The 21,420-nt window shown below is 38.9% G+C and overlaps 1 protein-coding gene across 1 annotated transcript in view; it reads right to left on the bottom strand.

Moving 5' to 3' along the window:
• The window catches only part of CPNE4 (copine 4), a gene marked incomplete at its 3' end in the record, with an annotated part of 178,407 nt that extends 171,682 nt beyond the window's left edge, over nt 1-6,725 (bottom strand). Inside the window, exon 1 of the mRNA XM_084213077.1 lies at nt 6,538-6,725. Coding sequence (XP_084069203.1) covers nt 6,538-6,717 — 180 coding nt within the window. The 5' untranslated portion in view covers nt 6,718-6,725. The remainder of the gene's footprint in view (nt 1-6,537) is intronic.
• Nucleotides 6,726-21,420: the final 14,695 nt, after the last annotated feature.

Genomic DNA, 21,420 nt, shown 5'->3' with positions numbered 1-21,420 from the left:
TTTTACAATAGATCTAGTATTTCATTAAAGACTTTGATCTAAGCTTTGGCGAGAGAACTTGCAGGTAGCATTTCCAATTACCAGCCCTCTTCTATATCCAGAAGAGAAAAACTCCCAAATCTGCAAATGAATCAGAAGATTCCTCACAAAGCAAAGAGCTAATTTCATCATCTCTATTCAGTGAAAGCATCATCTCCTTACCACCAAATTTGTCACAATCTGATATAAAACATTTCATCAGAACTTTGTAAGTTCCTTTCTTTGCCAGAGAAAAATCTTCATAAGATGGTATGTTCATCTTACTGTAACCCGATTACTTACAATTAACTTCATAAAGGATGTTTCTTCACCAAGTTGAAATCTTAAGAATGAAATCAGAAAAATAGTATCTAGAATCTGCTCTAACGCTGACTAGAGAATTATTTAAAAAAAAAAACAAAAACAACCCAAATCCATCAAACTTCCAAAAAGCCAGCCCACTGTGAAGCCTTGCATTTCTTTAAAGCAGAGAATAAATCCCAAATCACTGCTCAGAAATCACTGTGGAAATGCAACACTGCATTGCATCTCTGCAATGCTCTGAAATAAACATAGTTCAAATAACTACCCAAACAAATCCATGTTTTGTGATTGGTTAGGCATGCTGAATCTTCAAAATACAGGATGCCTTTTTATACAGTCATGGACAAATCAGAAGAATAAAATCCCAAATGGCATTGAGAAAATAAACAGGGATTTTCTCAATGTCTCCTTTTTTCAACCCCCACTTAAGCTGCTGATCACTTATGTCCCAGGATATCCTAAAATTTTTTCTTTTATACACAAAACTTTTAAAATTATTTGAACTAGCTTATGGAAGTTATTATAGCAACATTTTTTTTACAATTACAAAGGCATAAACTCCTGTTTAAGAACTCCCTGAGCTGAAGATCACTGACAGCTGGAAGAACAAGCTGGAAAGACACTTCTATATTTCTCTGATCCCATATTTCTTCACCATCACCAACTAGCAATTAGATGCAAGACAGGGTTAGACAGCCTCAAGCCTCATTCTGTATGGTTGCTGGTTGGTGGCAGTTCTTCTTTCTGATCATTGAAACTTCCAGTTCAATCCAAATGCTGCATCCATTACCTGCTCATCCAAATGAACTAAAAAGGATGCATTTTTTCGTGTTTGTGGATTTTTGCCTCTTCACAGTATTTTTGTGTTTATTTTGGAACAGTTTGGTAGAGTCATGGAATATATCATCCCACAGACTCCCCTATTTCATGGCTTGTTGGCTTCTGCAGTGGGCTGTAACAGCCACAGATGGATAACATGAAAGCTGCTTTTGGGTATCTATGGAAACAAAGAGCTGAAGTCTGCCTCAGGGTCTTCTCTTCAGATCCTTCACCCATGCTAGGAAGGAGCAGGGAATTTCCCCCAGTCTCCAATACAGAGAGGAGAGAAACATGGCAGCAGGTGCTGGGAATGTAAATGGGGAGCTGAGGTAGGTGAAAAGGCAGAGGAAGGAGAAGGATGCTGGAATTCAGAGATGAAACAAAAGAGAGAGCAGGACTAATAGGAAAAGCAAATACAGAAGGATGTACAGGTTGATGTGAAAGGAAGAGGAAACACAGAAAACTCAGGTTTGCTTGTTTAGTTCTGCCAAGCTGATCCTTGAAATGTCATGCTGAATTACAAGGGAATAACTTTCATATTAAGAATATCAACACATTTTTATCAAAGCTCACTGAGTTTTCCACAAATTGTGATTTCAGAGAACATTTCAACAAAAAAATCTATTTCAGTAAACAAACATCCATTCTAATGATTTCACCAAAGTCCATCAAGATGAATTTTAGCAAGTGCAGGTTTTCTTTGGGTGCTTCTTCATTGGCTCTGCAGTTACTAAGGTTTAATAAAAGCTTTGGGTAAAAAGCAAAACCTCCAGCTGGCTGTTCAAATCCACAAGGCAGCAGTCTCTGACCTGCTGCTGAAAGCCAGAAAAGTGCAACTATGGGAAGCCCTCCCTAATTCCCAAACATGACTACTTGTCTTCCTAAGCTCCTCTTCTCTTTTCATAGCTCCAGACATCACATTCCATCTGGCTAAGTCATCCTGTGTGCCACCTCCTGATCTCATGTAAATCTTGTATGACGAGACACAGCTCTGCAACTTCCTCAGCTTTCAAAATAACATGTACTATGGGTATTTGCCATATGCAAATCATCTGTGAACAGGCCCAAGACACTTTCTTAGGATTAAGGAGTTAATGAGAATGCCAGTGCCAGCACATCTCAGCTGAAGGCTCCAATGCTATACATTAGTTAGCAGTTAACATTCATCACACATGTACATTCACACTCTAGGTGGGTAAAATCATTGAAGCAAAGCAACTTATCACCATGTACCTCAGTCATTCACCATCTGAAACTTAGTACAGTATTTAAACTCCTTGAACACATTCAAGTCAAGACAGAAAAACAGCCGTTGAATAATTATCTTAAACAGTTCAAGTACAACATTTGGGCACCCTGCAAGTGTGCACCCACTTAAAATTATGGCCAGAAGAGCTAAAATTCAGCCCTGGATCAGCAGATTGGCTTTTAGTACATAAATACAGCAGAATTTAAGATTATGCTGTATCACACCCTGTCATGATAGGCTTCATGCGTGAGAAGGAGTAAATGCTGATTTTCCTGGGAGACACAACATATAATTTACATTCTAGCTTGGTGGAGAGAGTGCTTTACAAACAGCACCAACATGCACATGCAGGAAAATATAGGGGGGAGTTGTGTGTGCACATTTGTGAGTATGCCAGTTTGTTTACAGAGAAACATCTACCCAGATGAGAAGAAAAAAACCAGCAAATATATCTGTACCAGAATGAGGGACAGCATCAAGAATTCTTTGAGTATTTGTCCAAGTTCCCCATGGTTTCACTAAGGAGTTTTGTGCCCCTCATCAAATTATCTAGGCAATTACAGGCCCACCAACTTCACCTCAGTTCCTGGGAAGTTGGTACAGCACTTAATCCTAGGCACATCAAGGATAAGAAAATCATCATAAGTAGCCAAGCAAGAAAAAGTCATGCCTGAGATGAAGTAGATCTACCTGGCCTGGAAGATGAGGGAAGAGCAGCAGATATTTTCTACCAGGACTCCAGCAAGGCCTTTGACACTGCCTCCCATAAGATCTTCACAGAGGAGCTGCTGGTACAGGGAATGGATGAGCAGACAGTGAGGTGGACTGAAAGCTGGCCGGGCTCAGAGGCTGGTTATCAGTGAGACAAATTCTATTTGGATGCTAGAGACCAGCAGTGGGGCACAGGGGTCAGTACTGGATCCTGTTTAAGATATTCATTATAATGATGGGGCAGACTGTACTTTCAGCAAGTTTGTAGATGAAACACCTGGAGCACTCAGGGGACATCTCATCAATGTAATACCTGAAGGGAAGGTCCAAAGACAACAGAGCCAGGCTTCTTTTCACTGGTGGCTAGTGACAGAACCAGAGGTAATGTGCACTAGTTGAAACACAGGAACATTAGGAAACATTTCTTTGCTTGTGACAGCAACCAGGCACTGGCACAGGTTGCCCAGGGAGTGTGCAGAATACCTTCCTCAGAGATATTCAAAACCTGTCTGACACAGTCCTGGGCAACTGGCTCTAGGTGTCCCCACCTGAGCAGCGCATGGGCCATGGGACCTCCAGAGGTCCCTTCCAACCTCACCAATTCTGTGTCTGGGAAACAAACAAAACAGGAAAACCACAGTTTAAAAAAAAAATTAAGAAGAATACTTAGACGTCATTTCCAATCTCTGGAAACAGCACCTACCCACTCTACAAGAGCATCAACACATTTTCCTTCTATATTTACATGTGTGGGTGGCATAATTTACACAAACACACACATATGCACACACAGAATTGCAGAACTGAAAAAAAAATTCCTCAGCAACAGGCTGACATATTTTATCAAAATTCTCTCAGAGACAAATATGCACAGACCACTCACTTTCAGGGATTGTCTGCACCTCTAGAGTGGCTTTCTGCATATGCTCACCATTATTATTTTTTATCTTTTCATAGATAGGACAATCCTATGCTGAATGCTAAAACTCTTGAAAAGAGAGGGATGAATATGCACTCAAAATTAACTGGATTTAACAAATTCCTAACCTTCTCTTACATACTTTCTATTCTCTTTTTAAAGTCACACCTTTTAGCTTGATTAACCACAAACACTCAACGGTAACTTTTAAGTAAAAATAACCAACAAGATGTTACAAAAATATTACATTCCACTCCCTTATATCCCAGTATCTCTAACTTCATGCACAGTGCAATCCCATCAGCCTAAGCCCACGTGCTTCGGCTGCATCTGGCCCAAGAGCAGCCATGCAGCCAGCCCTCAGTACTTCCCATGGATTTCAAAAGCACTTCTGTGCAGGAACACAACTTACACAGTCCAAAACCTGTATTTTGGACACCTTCAATTCAGCTACTCTTTGCTGACAAAACCTCCACACAACCAGAGTACATGATCAGTATGTACATTTCAGTCATACTGCATCTTGCACAGCACCTTTGGATCTCCAAGGGGTTAAAGGCACCTGGAAATTCAAGATAATTTATGAAGGCACTAAATCCACACTCCTTGCTTCTACTTCTTTCTTTGCCATTTAGTAATTTCTATGTTGAGTATACTCATTTTACTGGATTTTATTGTTTTTTAATTATTACTTTGTCTGTTTTTTAAGGTCTTGCTGGATCATTGATTGCCATCAGCAGAAGATTCTTCCAGCCAAATTATGTCTCCAGCTATACCTGAGTGACTGCACAATTTAGCTCAGCAATAGGAACTTAATTAAAAGTTCTCTTAAGAAGGTGCTGGCCAGAAAATACTCATCATGGCAAAGTGGCATTTGCTTTGCAGCACTGATAGGAACATGCACTAATAAAACTTTTTTTTTTTTTTATACTAAAATGCATTGCCTTGACTCTCACTAGACAGTAGCACCTACTGACATAAGATGAGAATCATATCAGTGGGCAGATCTATTCTGTAAGATTTCCTCTATTCAGACAATCACTTTATAAATTAAAAACCACATCAAATAAAGGGAACCTCCATTACTACATCAGAATATATAATTTAAATCGACTTACCCTGCCAGAGACAAACTGTATGAAAATGCACCCAAAGTTATTCAGAAAACTGAGACAGCATGAAAGTTTTCACTGTGTCCTTTCTAAACAGGGCCTTTTCATTTATTTTGACCTTTAATCCATTTCTTGAATAATTTCTACTATTTGTGTGATTACACACAGTGCAGCTAAATGCTTTTTTTCCACACAGAGAGCTAAAATTACTTTTTTTTAGGCTATTTTATCACCCTAAATTTCAATTACATGGACACGCTGATTTCGTAGCACTAAAAACAATGGTGAGAGTTTTATTTCTATTTATAGTCTGGTTTTCTACCAGGGATATGTCTAGTGGTTCTACAAGAGTAAACTAAGGAAAGAAGAAGAATACCATCAAAAACCCCTTAACTTTCCTAGGCTGTGCTGGCCTGAAATGGAAAAATTTCATACACCAAAATGACTGGAATAAATGGAACAAAGTCTGAAAAACTTAGCTGAAAGTGCAAAATTAAAAGACCCTTGAATTTGAGATTTTGCTTTCTGCATATGCTCACCATTATTATTTTTTATCTTTTTATAGATAGGACAATCCTATGCTGAATGCTAAAACTCTTGAAAAGAGAGGGATGAATATGCACTCAAAATTAACTGGATTTAATAAATTCCTAATTTTCTCTTACATACTTTCTATTACCTTTTTAAAGTCACACCTTTCAGCTTGATTAACCACAAACACTCAACTGTAACTTTTAAGTAAAAATAACCAACAAGATGCCATTAAAAATATTGCATTCCATTCTATGTTCTATAGTTACAATTTGAATTTCTTTAAGACACCATGTTTCCCGTTATCAAAGAAATTATTTCCATGATCAGGTAAAATAACACAAGGCAGGATTTCAACCAAACATGCAACCTGCAATACAAGGCAAATTGGTAAGGCAAATGCATTAGTTCTACTAACTGCAACAAGAAATCCAACTACAATGCTCAAAATTTTCGAATCAAGCTATTCTGTCACCAAATCCCTTGCCAACTAATGATAAATCCTCCTTTTTTCCACAGTATTCCTCTTTATGTCGCAATGCCTCGTGGTCACCATCATTATCTCTGCTATTATATAGCTTTTATGAAAAATAAGGCCCGAAGGGAAAAGTTTTATGATGCATTTTCTTTAATCATATTGATTTTTAATCTAGATTCCAAAGAGAAGTTCAAAGTTTCTGATTCAAACTGCGTTAGGGTTAATGGAAAATCTCCCTTTCCTCTTCAACATTATGCCACAGGCTTCAAATTGCCGCTTCTCCTTAGTGTTCTTGCTATTTCAATTTTGCCTCAGCAGTTTGTGTATGCCATCCTGAAGTGCCAGAAGAATCAATTTTATTTTATTAAACACTCACCTCAAACCACTGGCCGTGCGACTGCATTTTAAGGATGACACAAGGGTCTGGTTTTGAGAGGGCATCCCTGTCAGATATGCCTTTGCATGCAACTCGCAGCTCCACTTTAGTCAGGCATGGGCTGTTAAAAATTCCCAGGGTGTTGGCTGCTGATTCATAGATGTTGCTCATTTTCTTCATTCCTTGTTCTGAAAGAGAGAAAAGGTCTATTAAGGATGGTGCACACAAGGTACAGTATGCACCTCTTTCCACACAGTAACAGTGAATGAGAACCAGAGCATGAGGGGAAAGAATGAAATCAAAGGAATACCTACAGAAAAAAGAAATAATAGTCTCATATGTTTATAAGTAAGCCAATATCAGAATGATATTTTCCACCATGCTTCTGAACTCTGGGGTGAACTGTGACCTCAACTTCCAGCTTTGCTCCTGCTTATAGAGCCACATTTCCCCAGGCCAAAGGATAGATAGACAGGACGGTAATTCTGTATTTCTTAGGACAACACATTGACAAGGGTAAATTAAATCTGTTCAGCACTCACCCAATCTGCTTTTATTTCCCTCTATTCCTTCTAAAGAGTACGTACTTCTTGCATAAACTTTTGGCATAAATGCCACAGAAGGCCCCTTTCATACCAACCTTAAATTCCAAAATACATTTCACTGTTTCCACACATACTGAAGTAGATTACCTGCCTCCATTCCTAAGCAAGTAGCCAAGATTGATGTTCTGTACAGAAGGGCAGGATATTTATGCTGCCACGACTGGTTGTTGTAGAGTGTTTGCTCTTTTGGGTCAGGAATCGGAGTTACATGAGCACAGATAGCTGGAATAACAGGGACCTCCAACCCCTACATCATTATGAACACCACCACCACGAATCTTGTAGCTCAAGAATTTCTCTCAACAGAAGCAACAAAAATATTTTAACTCAGAGCTTACCAAAAATCCCTATATGACCATTTCTGCATTGATAAAGAATACGGGAACACTCTTCTTGGCATATTTGCTGTGAGCTTCACAGCCTAACTCCTTAAGAATTTGCTTCCTGATACACGGATTAGTGCCTTCATCACTTCACCCCATAACAGCCACAAAAAATGAGTCTCATACTTCTAGCAGGCAGATTTGTCTTGCCATTTAATCAGCAAGACATTTTAAATGTCTGTTTGAATCTTTTCACTATTCCACAACATCCTGTTCTCAGAGGTTAATGATTTTTGAGAATTGTTTTGATAAAAATTACATTTCAGAGATATGGAAAGGGAAGTGAAGGTTTTTTCCCCCAAATCTGCTAAGTTAAAAATAAACTTATAACCTGCAAAATCACACCCATCCAATTTTACTATGAATTAAAAAGGTAAAATTAAAAAGGTATTTCTCAATTCAGAGTAAGGGGAGTTGGCAATAGAGTTGCATTCACAGGAATGTTTGTCTGAGTGATGAGACAGATTATCTGCTCCCCTGGCAGAAGGGATAAAAACTTGTTAACAACTTACAATTCTTCAAATCTACACAACAACTTCCTATGTGAACATTGACCTGCTGTGACTACCCCATTCAGATGTAAGTGAAGGGAGCCCAAGTGGACCCCAACCACTCTCTGAACCTTGGGCATATTTGAAATGTGAGCCACACCACAAACATAGTGCCTGACATCCTAAGATCCAAACAGCTACCTTCAGCCCCTCCCAGTTACTTGTAAATATTGTCAGCTAAACTACTGCTCCTTGGACTTACTGCTAGGAAAGAAACATGATTGAGAAAATGGGCAAAACTGAACAACACATGGAAAAGGCAACGATATTGGGCTTCGTTACGAAGCCAGGGACTGGAGAGACTGTTGTCTAATTATTCCTCATTTTGTAAGCCCATCTCCTGCAGAAAGCTGCTCAACAAGCTCATCCCACACATTTACAAGACATTTTTACATGTTGCCCTTTCCAAATTGAAATCCATTTGAAAATTGGGTTAATTCTGTCTCATACACATCATACATCATTAATAAAATGTCATCCTTTGTGCAGGAATAGGCTGGTGATTTAATTAAACTGGATGATTTCAACACTGAAGAGAAGAGGAAAAAGTAGCAGAGTGAGGGGGAGAGATGTATTTTTCTTCCTCCTACAATAATTATACATTGGTTTTCCAGAACAGCAGGTAAGTATAAAAATTATATTTCTTTTTATCACTACAACTATTATTTCAGCTTTTGCAAGTTCTAAATTTATCAATGGAAAAGATCAAGGCACAGCCTTATTCTTTTGTCTCATTATAGTCTTCTTTTAATATAATCACCAGCTTGGGCTGTTGTGCTGATGTCACATCACCAGGAAGCTGAAGGCCTGGAAAATAGATTTTGAGCCCACTGAAAGTGGCTAAAAATGGTATTGTTTTGCACAAACATAGAGAAGTTAGATTGCATAAGAATTTTTTTGTCAATTAACTATATTCATTATTGATGGAGGAAAAAAATTATTCATTTTTCTTTGCTACAAACTCTTCCTTTTTCAGTTCATTAGAACCTTGTTATTCCTTCAAAGTCCACACAGTTTTGATATTTACTGAACAAGAGCTGTGGCCAACAGAGGAAAGCAATAGAACACGTACGAAAAGTAATCGATAGGTCACATATTTGTAAAGTTTTCATTTCATCATTGCACACATTCTCTCTCATTTCCCCAGGAAAACAGGAAAGTGGTGGATCATATGCTTCCCACACAAACTTATTAGCCAGTGCTAGACTGAAGCAAAGACAGGCCTTCTGTTTTCACCTCTCCGTGGTGAAACATCAAGAAAACAGTACCAAGTGGAAAAAAAATTTAAAATTGCACTATGATGAAATTAAAACATACTAGACTACAAAGAAAACCCAAAAAACAAACAACCAAAAAGAAACCACCAAAGGAAAACAAAACAAAAAAAAAAGAACAAAAAAACCAAACCAAAATAAAAGAAACAAACAAAAAAAACCAAAACAAAACACTAAAGAATGTGATGGCTACAAAGAAAAGGTGAGAACCTTCAAGACAGGTTTCTGTCTTCAGTCTCTCAAACATGTTCCATATCTGGCATACTTAGAGCTCATTTACTAGAAATTAACATGCTCTTTTGACCTTTATACAGAGATTCATGGCTCAAAGCAATTTTACTGATACACAGGATAAGATGGGAAAACATGAAGCCAAATTCTTGCCAGTAGTGCCCAGTAACAGGGCAAGAGGCAACAGGCACAGACTGAAATTCAGGAAATTCTTGTAGTCATCTTATTGCAAAAGTTCTATAGCTTCTCGGTGATTTCTCATGGGCAGCTCCTCACAGCACTGACTCCTCCTTCTTCACAGCTCAGCCAACAAACTGCAGCTCTCTCCTCAAGCACCTAACCCACTCTTTTGTAGCACTCTTCTTCTTATTGGACTTATTGTCAGCTGTGGCCTGTTAAGGGCAGGCCTGTTCCTAATCTTTGGTGATTAGTACAGCTGCAACTCCTCAGGTGTGAGACTACCTTCTGCACTATCTTTATTTTCTTACATTCTATCCCTCCACACTTCTGATTAAAGAAAAGGAAATTTTTCACTATAAGTTTGGTTCAACACTGCAACATGCTTCTCAGAGACCTTGTGGAGTCTTCATTGTTAGAAATATCCAATACTTGCCTGGACATGGCCCTGAGCAACCTACTTTGAGCACAGGCTTAGAACAGATGATCTGCAGAGGTCCTTTCCAACCTCTTCTACTCTGTGACTAAGCAGCAATCAATTATATTATTAACTTTTCAGGATACAGATTGTCTCTGTGATATGCTGTTGAACTAACTGACTATTTGAGGTCCTTGGCTCCAAAGCCATGCAGAAAATCAAAATATATACATAAACCCGGCGTTTCTGGTACAAAGTAGTGCTACAAAGGCTCTCACGTGTAGGTATTGCATTAAAAGCACACGAGTTCAGAAAGTTGTGCCTGCCTGGATAACTGGATTACAGTGAAAATCAGTACTACACATTTGACAGCTACATCTTTCGCTGTTCAGGGGGAGTAATGGCTTAAAAATGTTCAGTTGTCTAGTGCCTGCAGAAGTAAGGATCTTTGTGACACAGAACACAACCAGTACATGCCTCACTCTGGGAGTTAAAAGACTTGAATTCAGCTCACCCAACCAGACCCAACTCATTGCAAAATGGTGATCCACATAAGCTCACCACAAACTCAGAACCAGGCTCCTTAGATTCACCATGAAATAAATCTAAGATGCTGAATTCTGATTTCAAGTTTGCTCCTTTGCCCACGGTGTCATTTTGCCCTCCTACACACACACAATGTCCAAAAAGTTTTTCTGCAAGTTGTTTGTGTGAAAAACAAAAATTGCTCTCTGCAGCCCCTTGTGAAGAATCAGGGGAACGTTCACACTCAGCCTCACCTTCAGTTCAGGTAATAAGTGAGCAGCAGATGAGAAAGATGCTGGGATTAAAAGCAGTAACCAATGTGCTTTGTGTTTAAAGAAAGGTCTTGTTACTTAGAAACCTGTACTCCAGACCAAACTACACACAAATGAATTTGGGGATTGCAGGCTTTCCCATCACCATATGTTGAGAGCTGTGTCTGAATTATTTCGCTGCCACTTAGGTCATGAAATGAAAATGAGAAAATAGCATCTGTCTGCTTCTACAGAAGTAAACAGCAAGAGTCTACTCCTGGAAAGGTAAATTATGTTTGCAGTATGGGCACATGGTGGGAAATACTAATAGTAGAGTTACATGAAATAAGAGCAGTGAATAAGTGCCTCCAAAAGAGAGCAGCCCTAAAAGCACTGGCTGTTGTGGCACTAGCTGCTCCCTAGGTATTTACCCTTATAAATTATCAATGGGAGAGACATTTAGTATTCAAAACACATGAACAGCTTAACTCTTTAGACAGATAACTTTGAACCTACAGTTTCTGGACTTTCCAGAGTTTAAAGTCTAATTAAAGGAAGTATGAAAACCAAGTCTACAGTTAGAAGCTTAAAACTAATAAAATTCAGACCAAATTAAACAAAATACAGCAAGAGCAAGATTTTTAAAAAAGGCTGAAATTAGGCTGGGTGTTCAGGTAGAAGAGTTTCTAAAAGTTCCTCTGTTTAGTAACTTGTTCAGCTCCAGCAGAATGTAGGCCATGCACCCCTTCAGGGAATGATAGTAATTGAGATAAGTAATTATTTTTCTTTAAGAAATTTTATGTAATTGGGAATTCCCAGTCTCTAATAATTACTGCAGCAGCTGTTGGCACCAAGGATTCCCTGGTTGTGAAAAGTAAACTCATTCCTTCACACTCAGCTGTAAATAGGTTTTGTACAAATGAGGAAAGATGGGAATTCATCAGAAGTTCCTGATTCAGCAAGTTCATTAAATTAATATTCCATGTGCTTAATCAGGAGCTCACTAAGGCACCTGGCTTGCCCAGGTCTGAAGAGAGACCCCAGCATGACAGGGAAAGCAGACCTATCTTTATTATGATGTGCATTAAAGTGTTTTCATTATGTCTAATCTGTGTTGCTGCTGTGGCCCTTGCCTTGGCCTTTCCCTGTGCATCTCTGGAAACTGCTCATGAACAATCAGTGCTATCTGAAACAGAGTCATTCAATTACTTATCTTGGACCACGTTCCTAGACTCCTGGTTTTCAGCCATATCTCAAATCCCTGCACAAGATTCTCCTCCTGTTGGCATTAAAAATTATCCTGGTCAACATCAATTATATTATAAAATGCTACAGAATTTTAAATTATCACAGATAATACAGACAAAATGCAAGCTGCCAAAATTAATTTGAATATGAATTATTATGTAATGGAAAGTCAATAGGTTAGCTAGACCCCTCCACAGGATAGTTTGTGCAATTAAAAATACGATTTTTCCTCCTTCACTTTGATTATCTGACAACTATTAACAAAGATTTATTTCAAGTTACACCTATCAGAGTTTGACAAAGGCCTTTGAAAAATGAGCAACAAACTCAGTAAGGAAGGGGGACCTGGAGAATCCACAGCAATGCTATTGTGAACAATGAGACAGATCTGATAATGCAAGTAATGTATTTGGACAGAAGGGGAGAAGGTTGAGAACAAAGTGCCAGCGGTGCAAATGGAAATACACACACGCTGACAGTTCAAAGGGAACTCATTACCATAGAACCAGCTGTTTCAATTATAAGGGGAAACTGGAAAGTCACTGGAAAGAAACTGAGACATCTAATGCACGACAAAACACTGTACAGAAGTGTGCTGCACCTATACAAATAACCCCATTTCAGTTAAGAGAGGGAAAATCCCCACAATAACTGGAGCACTGGGAGATGCTCAAATGTGCCCAGTTCTGGATGCTCTGAGTGACTCCTACTGAAGTCAGACTCAGTGCAATGCAAAGCACCTGTAGGAGTCAGTGCTAAAATACATGTATTTTATTATCATCCACTGGAAGAGAAAATCTAGGATTTCTCCTGGCTCCTTTAGCATGTAGCTAATGCCATCAATCACCTCTTACTCCACAGAGTTCCCACTGTCTTCCTTCTTACAAGGCTGTAAAACATGCAGGGCAAGAGAAATCAAAAATTCACTAATACAAAAACCAGGAGACTGAACAAATACAAGACCAAAATAACCTTCTTAGGGATACATGCAACACCTCCCCTACTGGAAAGCAGTCTCAATGCTTTTTACTGGAAATGCAGCAGAGATTTTCTTTCTTTATTTTTTTCCCCACAGAATCAACCAAGGTCTGCTTCATTTACATTCACTGGATTTGTACCAGTCACAAAGGAGTCTGCCTCTCCCACAGCAAGGCTGCCTCTCAGGCTGGCTGCAGAGGGTGAGTGCTTGGTCTTGTTTATAAAATGGCACCTTCTAAAACAGGGTGTTGGTTTAATAGGGTAACAGAATGTATTTTATTTGGAGCAGTGTAGAAGCTGGGGAGAAAACGAACTGGCTCATCTATATGCTGAGACACAGTAACAGACACAGTTGTCCTCTTACCCAGACTTGTTTCCTTAAATATGCCTATCCAAAGCCTTCACTTGCAACTCAATACTTTCAAGCAAAAGCATTAAATAGTCCCAATGTTCCTCTTCCAAATCATGAAAATGGCATATTTTCCCTTAAAAACATGAACAAATGAAGGGTTTGCCCTTCATTTCATTTCTATTTACAAAGCAATTAGAACCGATGTTCTACAGCCCTTTCTGACCATTATAAGAGCTAAAAATATATTTTAAAAGGAAGCGAAAGAAATGCCAGCAAAGTTCACACTGTTCTATACCATGACTCCTGGAGCTGATGATTTATAAGCAGGACTGAGTAACATGAAACCCCAGCAAAATTCAGGCTTCCACAAGTAAATGATTTGCCTGCTGGTTTGGGTACTGGTTCTCAGAGTCTGGCTTGAGTCTGTGCTACTCTTGAGAGAATACTGGAAGCACAGGCAGCTGTAAGAGCAGGGATTAAGCATTGATACATGGAAAAGCTCAGGACCATTGAATTCACTTCAAACACCACACTGAGGAGTTATGCACAAAAAACCCAAACTTTCAATATGCAAGCAGTTTGCAAATATAAGTGACACAAAAGCCTAGTAAATCAGAGAAATGTAATTGAACCTCTCTAACCAAAAATTTCAAAGCTACTACATGTGATACTTATTTGACTGCTTATCACTAAAAGCCATTACAATTTTCTTAGGCTTGTCATTTCAGTTTGCTGCTTGCACTAAGTGATATATCAAATAAAACACAAGAACAAAAGTATATTCACTATGAGGATATGTGTTTGCTGCTTTTTAAAAATTGGTCTTCCCAATTAGGTATTAGAGGGAAAATAAAAGTGTCTTAGCAAGAAACAAAGCTTTACAACATAGCTACTTATGCAAGAATCTTAAATAATTGGATATTTTGCTATACTTCAAAGAAAGATAAGCCTGGAACAAAATCAAATAATCCCAGCACTCTAAGGTGCAGCAGTGAAAATTCTGATATCAAATAAATCCAACTGAGAACCTTCAGAACATCTTTGAGGCAAAATAATTCTTGAAATAATTAGACAATTCTGAACAACAAGATAGATGTATATTCTACTGCATCAATCCTTGCCTTATCATCTGCACTTCCATAAAATCCATTTGAAAATAAAATTACCCTTTATCCACACTGCAAAAGCATACTGTCTATCATCTAGAGGAGAATCACAGACTTCTTTACATTGAAAAGACCCCTAAGATGGAATCCAGGCGTTAAGTAATCCAGCACTGCCAAGTACACCACTAATCCATGCCCCTAAGCACCACATCTACACATCTCTAAAGTATCTGCAAGGATGCTGAATCAAGCACTTTCCTGGGCAGCCTGTTCCAGTGCCTTACAACCCTTTTGATGAAGATTTTTTCTCCTCATATCCATTCTAAACCTCCCCCAGCGCAACTTGAGGCCATTTCCTCTCATGGTATGGCTCGTGTCTTGGGAATGAAGCAGCAAGTTGTGTTCCTCAGCTATACTCAATTACACCAGAGTATGTATATAAACACACAGAATGCCTGGAAGAGTTTATACATTTACAGATGTAACATATTGCAAACTGCTAATTTTCCTCGACAGATGGCTATAGCGACTCTTCCTGCAGCATGAAAATGATTCTACAAGAGAAGCTGCTTCCTGCTCCTGATCCAAAGACAAGCACATCAAGAGGAGCAGTGAGGAAGGACTTCCCATTTACTGTTTAGTTACTGCATTTGCAATACAGCCAGAAGGTACACCTGCTGTAAGTTGGCTCAGTTTCCTAGCAGCGTGAGAAAAACTGGATTTATTGATTACAGGGTTGAGCCCAAAACTGGGACAGAGCTTTAAAGTCAAGTTGCTCTGTCAGGCAGGGCAGGAGCAGAAGAAAGGGAGCAATGGATAATGCTGCAAGCACTTGCTCTCTCACTTCATAGCTGCTCCCCCAATATGCTTGACCCCTTTCTCAGCAACAAGCAGAACTCCTGTGGCCTCCCAGGACTCTGACAGACAGGGAGCAGCCTGCCCACGCTCAGGGGTAACAAACACCTTTACCTGATGGCTGGAGCCAGTCCTGAGTTCATTCCCTTCGCAACAGAGATTCAGGGACAACACACTGGGGTTTGTACCACTAGTTAAAGTAGACCCTGTGCCTTTCCTGCCTTCTTGTCATTTAATTACTTTCTATCTTTTTCCCAAAATCCTTGATCAAATATTTGAAGAGTCACCCATGAGACTTAGGCCAAGCTCGCATTGCCACTGCCTCAGCTAAATTGGCAAGGGATGCAATCACATTGCAGCTCCAACTGCAGGCACGAGAAGAACCATAACAGCCAAATTATATTTATATGGAGAGCATTCCTTTCTTTCCTGGTTTTATTTCTACCAGTTTATTCTGACTTTCCTCTAGGAAGTTATATCCTACTCCATACTAGGAGTGTTTTGTAATCACAGTACCACCATACCATGATAGACTCAGTCTCTGAAAAAGCCAGTAGCTATTTTTGGTATCGAATTGATTCACAAATGAATTGCAGCATGCTGTCAGCAAAAAGTCCTACCAGTGCCAAATGTACCGCTGGTGCCAGTGCCGTGCCATTCCTCTGCTGGCGTGTCCATGCTTCCCAGGATCTGTGCTCTACTGAGCTACCAAAGATGGGTCCTAACGCGTCAGGACACAGCGCAGCCTCACAGAGATCCTAACCTGGGCCCTGGAAGCAACAGAGCTTTGTCAGCAATGTTACAGGAGACCTACTTCCTTCTGACACAGTGCCAAGACTTTGGCTAAATAACACTTTCAAAAACAAGCTCTAGAAATCCAAGCCACCAAGAATTTTCAAGAGTTTCTCTCTCTAAGGAATTCTTGGGGCATGAGAAATAGCTATGTTGTCAACCAGTAATAAAAATGAGAAGCAGGATACTTGGAATGTCTTTTACAAAACTTTGTCTGACATGACAAAAGTCCCTTAAGCACTTCTAAAAGGAACCTAGGAGTATACAAAAAAGTTGTGTCTTCCTTCTGAAATCCTCAAGTCCCCATTTGTCTTTGTAGCATAAACATACAACAAAAGAGCAAAATGAAAAATTCAGCTCTGAAAGTGATTACAGAGTTAGAGGCAGAGGGAAGGGGTTCTCAGTTCCTAAAATGATGAGCACAAAAAAATGAACTCACATAATCAATATTGATGGAAGTCCTACTGCCATACAAAAAACAGTGGAACACATGCCAGTCTTGACATCACAGCCTGGTAGAACATTTTATGAAATTCACATTAGGCAAGCAATATCTCTAAAATTTGGGCACATATTGTACAGGACTTCACCTGCATTCATGTGTCTTTAAATGACAAATTTATACAAGGTGCAATAATGTCCATGAAGCACCCACTGTTAACAGAGAGAAAGGAATGCCTATAAGTGCCTATAATGCCTATAAGCAGTGATGGCACTCAAGGGAGAAGAGACACAAGAGGCTGGTATTGAAGTCCCAGACAGACGCTTCCACTTCACAAATGCAATTTGACTATGGTCAAATTATCTAAGGCATAGTTATGTATTAGTTGGGAGTTGAAAGCCATTTCCAGGCTTTCTCTCCAGACCTGTGAAACTCTTAATTCCTTCCCTCACCATCCTCTGCTGAGTATGATTGCTCTTCAAACAGAAATTGATCTACTCTCTTACAATGTTTGTTGAAAGACAGTTGCAAAGCATCAGGGACAGAAGGAATTGTAAGGCAGAATCACCATGATATTTCCTAAGAGCACAGAAGAGTAGAACTAGCCTCTGCAGATATCTCATCATGCCAAAAAGGAGTGTTGATAATTAAATTGGGTCCCAAATATTCCATGAGAGATGCCACAAAATTTAGAACATACAAAAACCTTATTGTTGCTCTGAGCACAAAGCAATGCCTTCCTTGTTCAAGTATTTATATCTCTCTTAGCTCTGAATGGATAGCCATTGGGTTCCTTTACAACTGCATATATTTAGAATTAGGAAAATGCATGTTGGTGTAACCAAAATGCAACTGTACCAACAAAAAATTTTCAAATTGATCTTTTACTTCTTCAGTGACACATTTCTCATGCACTGTGTGTTTATCTATGTCTTATTCCTGATCTGCAGTGATCCAGTGCAAATAGATCCAATAGTCCAAAATATCTTTCATAGCTTAAAAAGAATTATAATTTCATTATTTCATATAATTACTGGTCTAATGCATGAACATGTTTAGTGTACACAAGTATAGGGTAACGCCAAAATGAAGAAATTGAAAAGGCCTACATAAGTATGGAAACCAAGATCTTCATTTTTGTTCCTCTAAACTAGTAGAAGATTGTGCTTTTATTTTCTTCTCTAGTGTCAGCAACTGCCTTAGGTAAAGGTGCTTTGAGAGGAAAAGAAGCAAAAACCCCATAGAAATCAATAACAAAGAACATGGGTTATAGCCAGTGCATGTCCTCACAAATCAGCCCACCCAAGGCATGTCCATCAAAATTTCAGTGACAGATGCCTTTGTAACTTCTTTATGGTGTCAAATCCACCCTTGGAAATCTGTGGAAAAGATGCAGTAAAAATTTCTAAAACATTTTGAAAAGATATGCACTTTTACAAGAATTTTGCTGTTTCAGTCATAAGCATTATTTTCCAATTACAAAGATTACAGCAATTCAGATCTGACCCAGTGAATGATGGATGACACTCTTTATGCTCTGGAGTCAACATGTAAATTTTACCTATAATTTCTGCCCTCTACAAAAATTGGGTTATACAATAATGAGGTGCTTGACTGCTGTTGCATTAAGTCTGTAATGAGACTGAATGCAGAGTCAGACCATTTAGAGTTTTAAATTGCTTCAACTTCAGAGTAAATACATCAACAAAGAGCTGGGATATTAAGTGCAGAGCAGTACATCAAAATAGGATGTTAACTTGCTGATGTTACATGAAAATTATTTCCACATTTCACTGAAGAATTCTTCAAATCATTCACTTGTGTAATATGTTATTAAATGAAGCCCATAGAGGCATCTTAAACATTAACTTAATTGAAGGTAGGAATAACACAGGAAAATATTTAATACTTGCTGTAGGAAAATGCCAGTGCTTCTCATGAGATTTTACTACAAGCTAGAAAGCCTGACATCAATTAAATTCCCTACCTGTGCTGGCTTTTAATTTCACCTTTTACAAGAACATGGGCATTTTACAACATGCTAAGAAAACTGTTTCAGTCAAATGATTACTGCACCATTTCTCATTTAGCTACTTCCAGCGTGAAGTTTCAGCTTGCTTTTTCCATTCCTCCCCTTTTTTGGCCTCCAAGCTGCCATGTTTTTCCATCTGTGGTAAGTAACCTATGACCATTTCAGACCACTGCCAAGATTATCCTTTTACGGGAAATAGGCTGCCCAAGAAAATTCTCAGAGCAGTTTCAATATACCTACATGATGTTTCCCAGTGATAACACAAAGGAGTTCTTTAATTCTGTCACTTTGACATCTGACAAGTGCTGCAGTCGAATTGCACTGGGTCTTCAGTACAGTTAACACAGGCCAGCTGTCTAGTAAGAGTCATTTAGGTTGAGAGGGATCTCTGGGAATTTCTATTTCCCATCCTTAGCCCAAAGCAGATCTTGTTCAGGTAGTCAGAGCTCTGACAGTCTCCAATGATGAAGACCCCACTACCTCTCTGGGCCTCTCTTCCAGCACTTGACCACCATCTTTGACAATTTTTTGTTAGTTTTCCTTGTTACAGCTTATGTCTGCTGCCAAACATCCTACCACTGCTCCTCCAAGAGAACCCTGGCTGCATCTTCTCAGATGACAGCATTAAGATGACATTCCCTTAGCCTTCTCCTTTTAACACTGAACAAAGCCAGGATCCTTCCAAGGCTCCCTTCGCTGACTTAGTCAGCTAGTGTGTCAGAAGTCTGGTTAACTCACTTAAAATAATTTAGGACTAAAAAGGAAAAAGATCACTGCAATTTCCTGCATGTTATGGGCAGAAGGCAGGGTGTAGAAGATCACAGTTCCATTAAAAAAGCAGCATATTCCAACTGGGACCTGCATCCATAACTGGCCTTTCAGAAAGCCATTTGCAATGACAACTTTGGCTGGTCAAACTCTACCAACAAAAATGCAAGTTCTTGAACACCTCACTTACACACTACCTACAGAGTAACTATTAATACAGAGACAAACATCTTTACTGGGGGTGTAGTACTTCCCATGCATTCCTTCAAGGGAAACTCAGGAAAGGTTATACAAATTATTGCAAGTTTAGTCTGGTTGTTATAATGATGTGTCAGGGCAGAAAGGTGGCTTAATAGGATACAGTGGTAAATGGAGAGGACTGTTTAAAACCTTATCTTTCACTCCTTGGCATTCTGAATTCCTGAAGAAGTCCTTTCAGTCAGTGAACACATTTTGAACTCAGACAAATGGTATTTTAAGATTCTTTTCCCCCCTCAGAATTTTGTTTAAAGATTGCACAGAGAAAATTAAATATTAAATGTTGCTTTTACTTCCTGACTGTTCAAAATGGATTCTAATTTCTGTTTGCCATATTTCCAAATTAAAGTTTTAATTAAAATTGCTGTGCAATTTTAATGGCACTAACCTTTTGTGTTTCCTCAGCTTATCTATCTGCTGTCCAGTACAATCAGTACTTTTTATTATGTGAAATTTAGCAGTCTGCTAGAAAAATTTCTGTCTTAGCTTCAACCTGTTGTCCAAAATGAAAACACTTCATATCTGCCCATTACATGAAATTGTCTAGGAAAATTAAAAGTAGTTTGGTGACAAACTTATTGAAACAGACTCTAGTAAAGCCTCTTAATCTGTTATCAATATAAGAGGTTTCCTAATTGCCACAGATATAGCAGTTTTTAACTTTGCTGGATTTTGTGTTTTCTGTGGGATGCTGTCCTTGCCTTTCCCCTGTATTTAAAGCAATAACCAAAGAGACAGCTCACAGAAGCAGCTGTATTTCCTATTGCCTTATTTTCAATATTCGCATCTTCAGTTTCTTATCCTTAAGAATTGCCTCATGTTTTGTACTTTTCAAAACAATAGCCTCAAACTCCCCCAACACTAAGATAAAAGCTCCAAGACATCAAAACCTCATTTTGTTGTCCCCATCTAAAAGCAGAGAATACAATCCTTAGTATTAGACAGAGGATCACACAAAAGATTTCTGTCAAAGAAAAAAGCAGAAATGATACCTCAAAAACAGCTTTAAGTAAAAAAAAAAAAAAAGTTCTGATTATGGTATGTTTAGTCTAGCCAAGGTTAAAGGCCTCAAAATCATCTTTTTAATCTGGCTGCATGAAAACTCTAAATATTTTGCTCAAATATCACTCCATTTCTCACCCACTACTCAGGCATTTTGATTTTTGCCATGTACAAAATATTTTCACTTAAACTGTTCCATTTGCAGTGGTGTGTTTCAGGAAATGCTCACCCTTCGTTTATAATGACCTGAAGTCAGGGAACCCTTGATGTTGCCCCTCAAGCATCTACAGGCTGAAAACTCCTAAGCTGACACAGCACAGACCCCAAAAGGAAGGAACTCATCCCTATTCTGTCACTCCAATGTCTTCCTCATTTACAGTAAAATACACATTAGTGTGTAAAAATACTAACCAACGTGTAAAACTGCATTGTTTATCTAACAGCCAGCAGTCAGCCAGCTTCCATGAGAGCAAACCCAACTCTTCACAGGACACAAGAAACCTTTTCAATCTAGGCTGGCTTAGCCAGCTGTCTGACATGATCCTACCCAGTACTGAACTGGCAAGTACCTGTCCCCACTGTGTCAGCAAAATCAGGACGTGACATCGAGAGAAACTGAGCCCTTCTTTGCATTT

This window comes from Fringilla coelebs (genome assembly GCF_963513975.1).
Source record: "Fringilla coelebs genome assembly, chromosome: 1".
Taxonomy (NCBI): Eukaryota; Metazoa; Chordata; class Aves; order Passeriformes; family Fringillidae; genus Fringilla; species Fringilla coelebs.
Note: the sequence above shows the minus strand (reverse complement) of the source record. Positions and strands in the feature narration are given on the sequence as shown.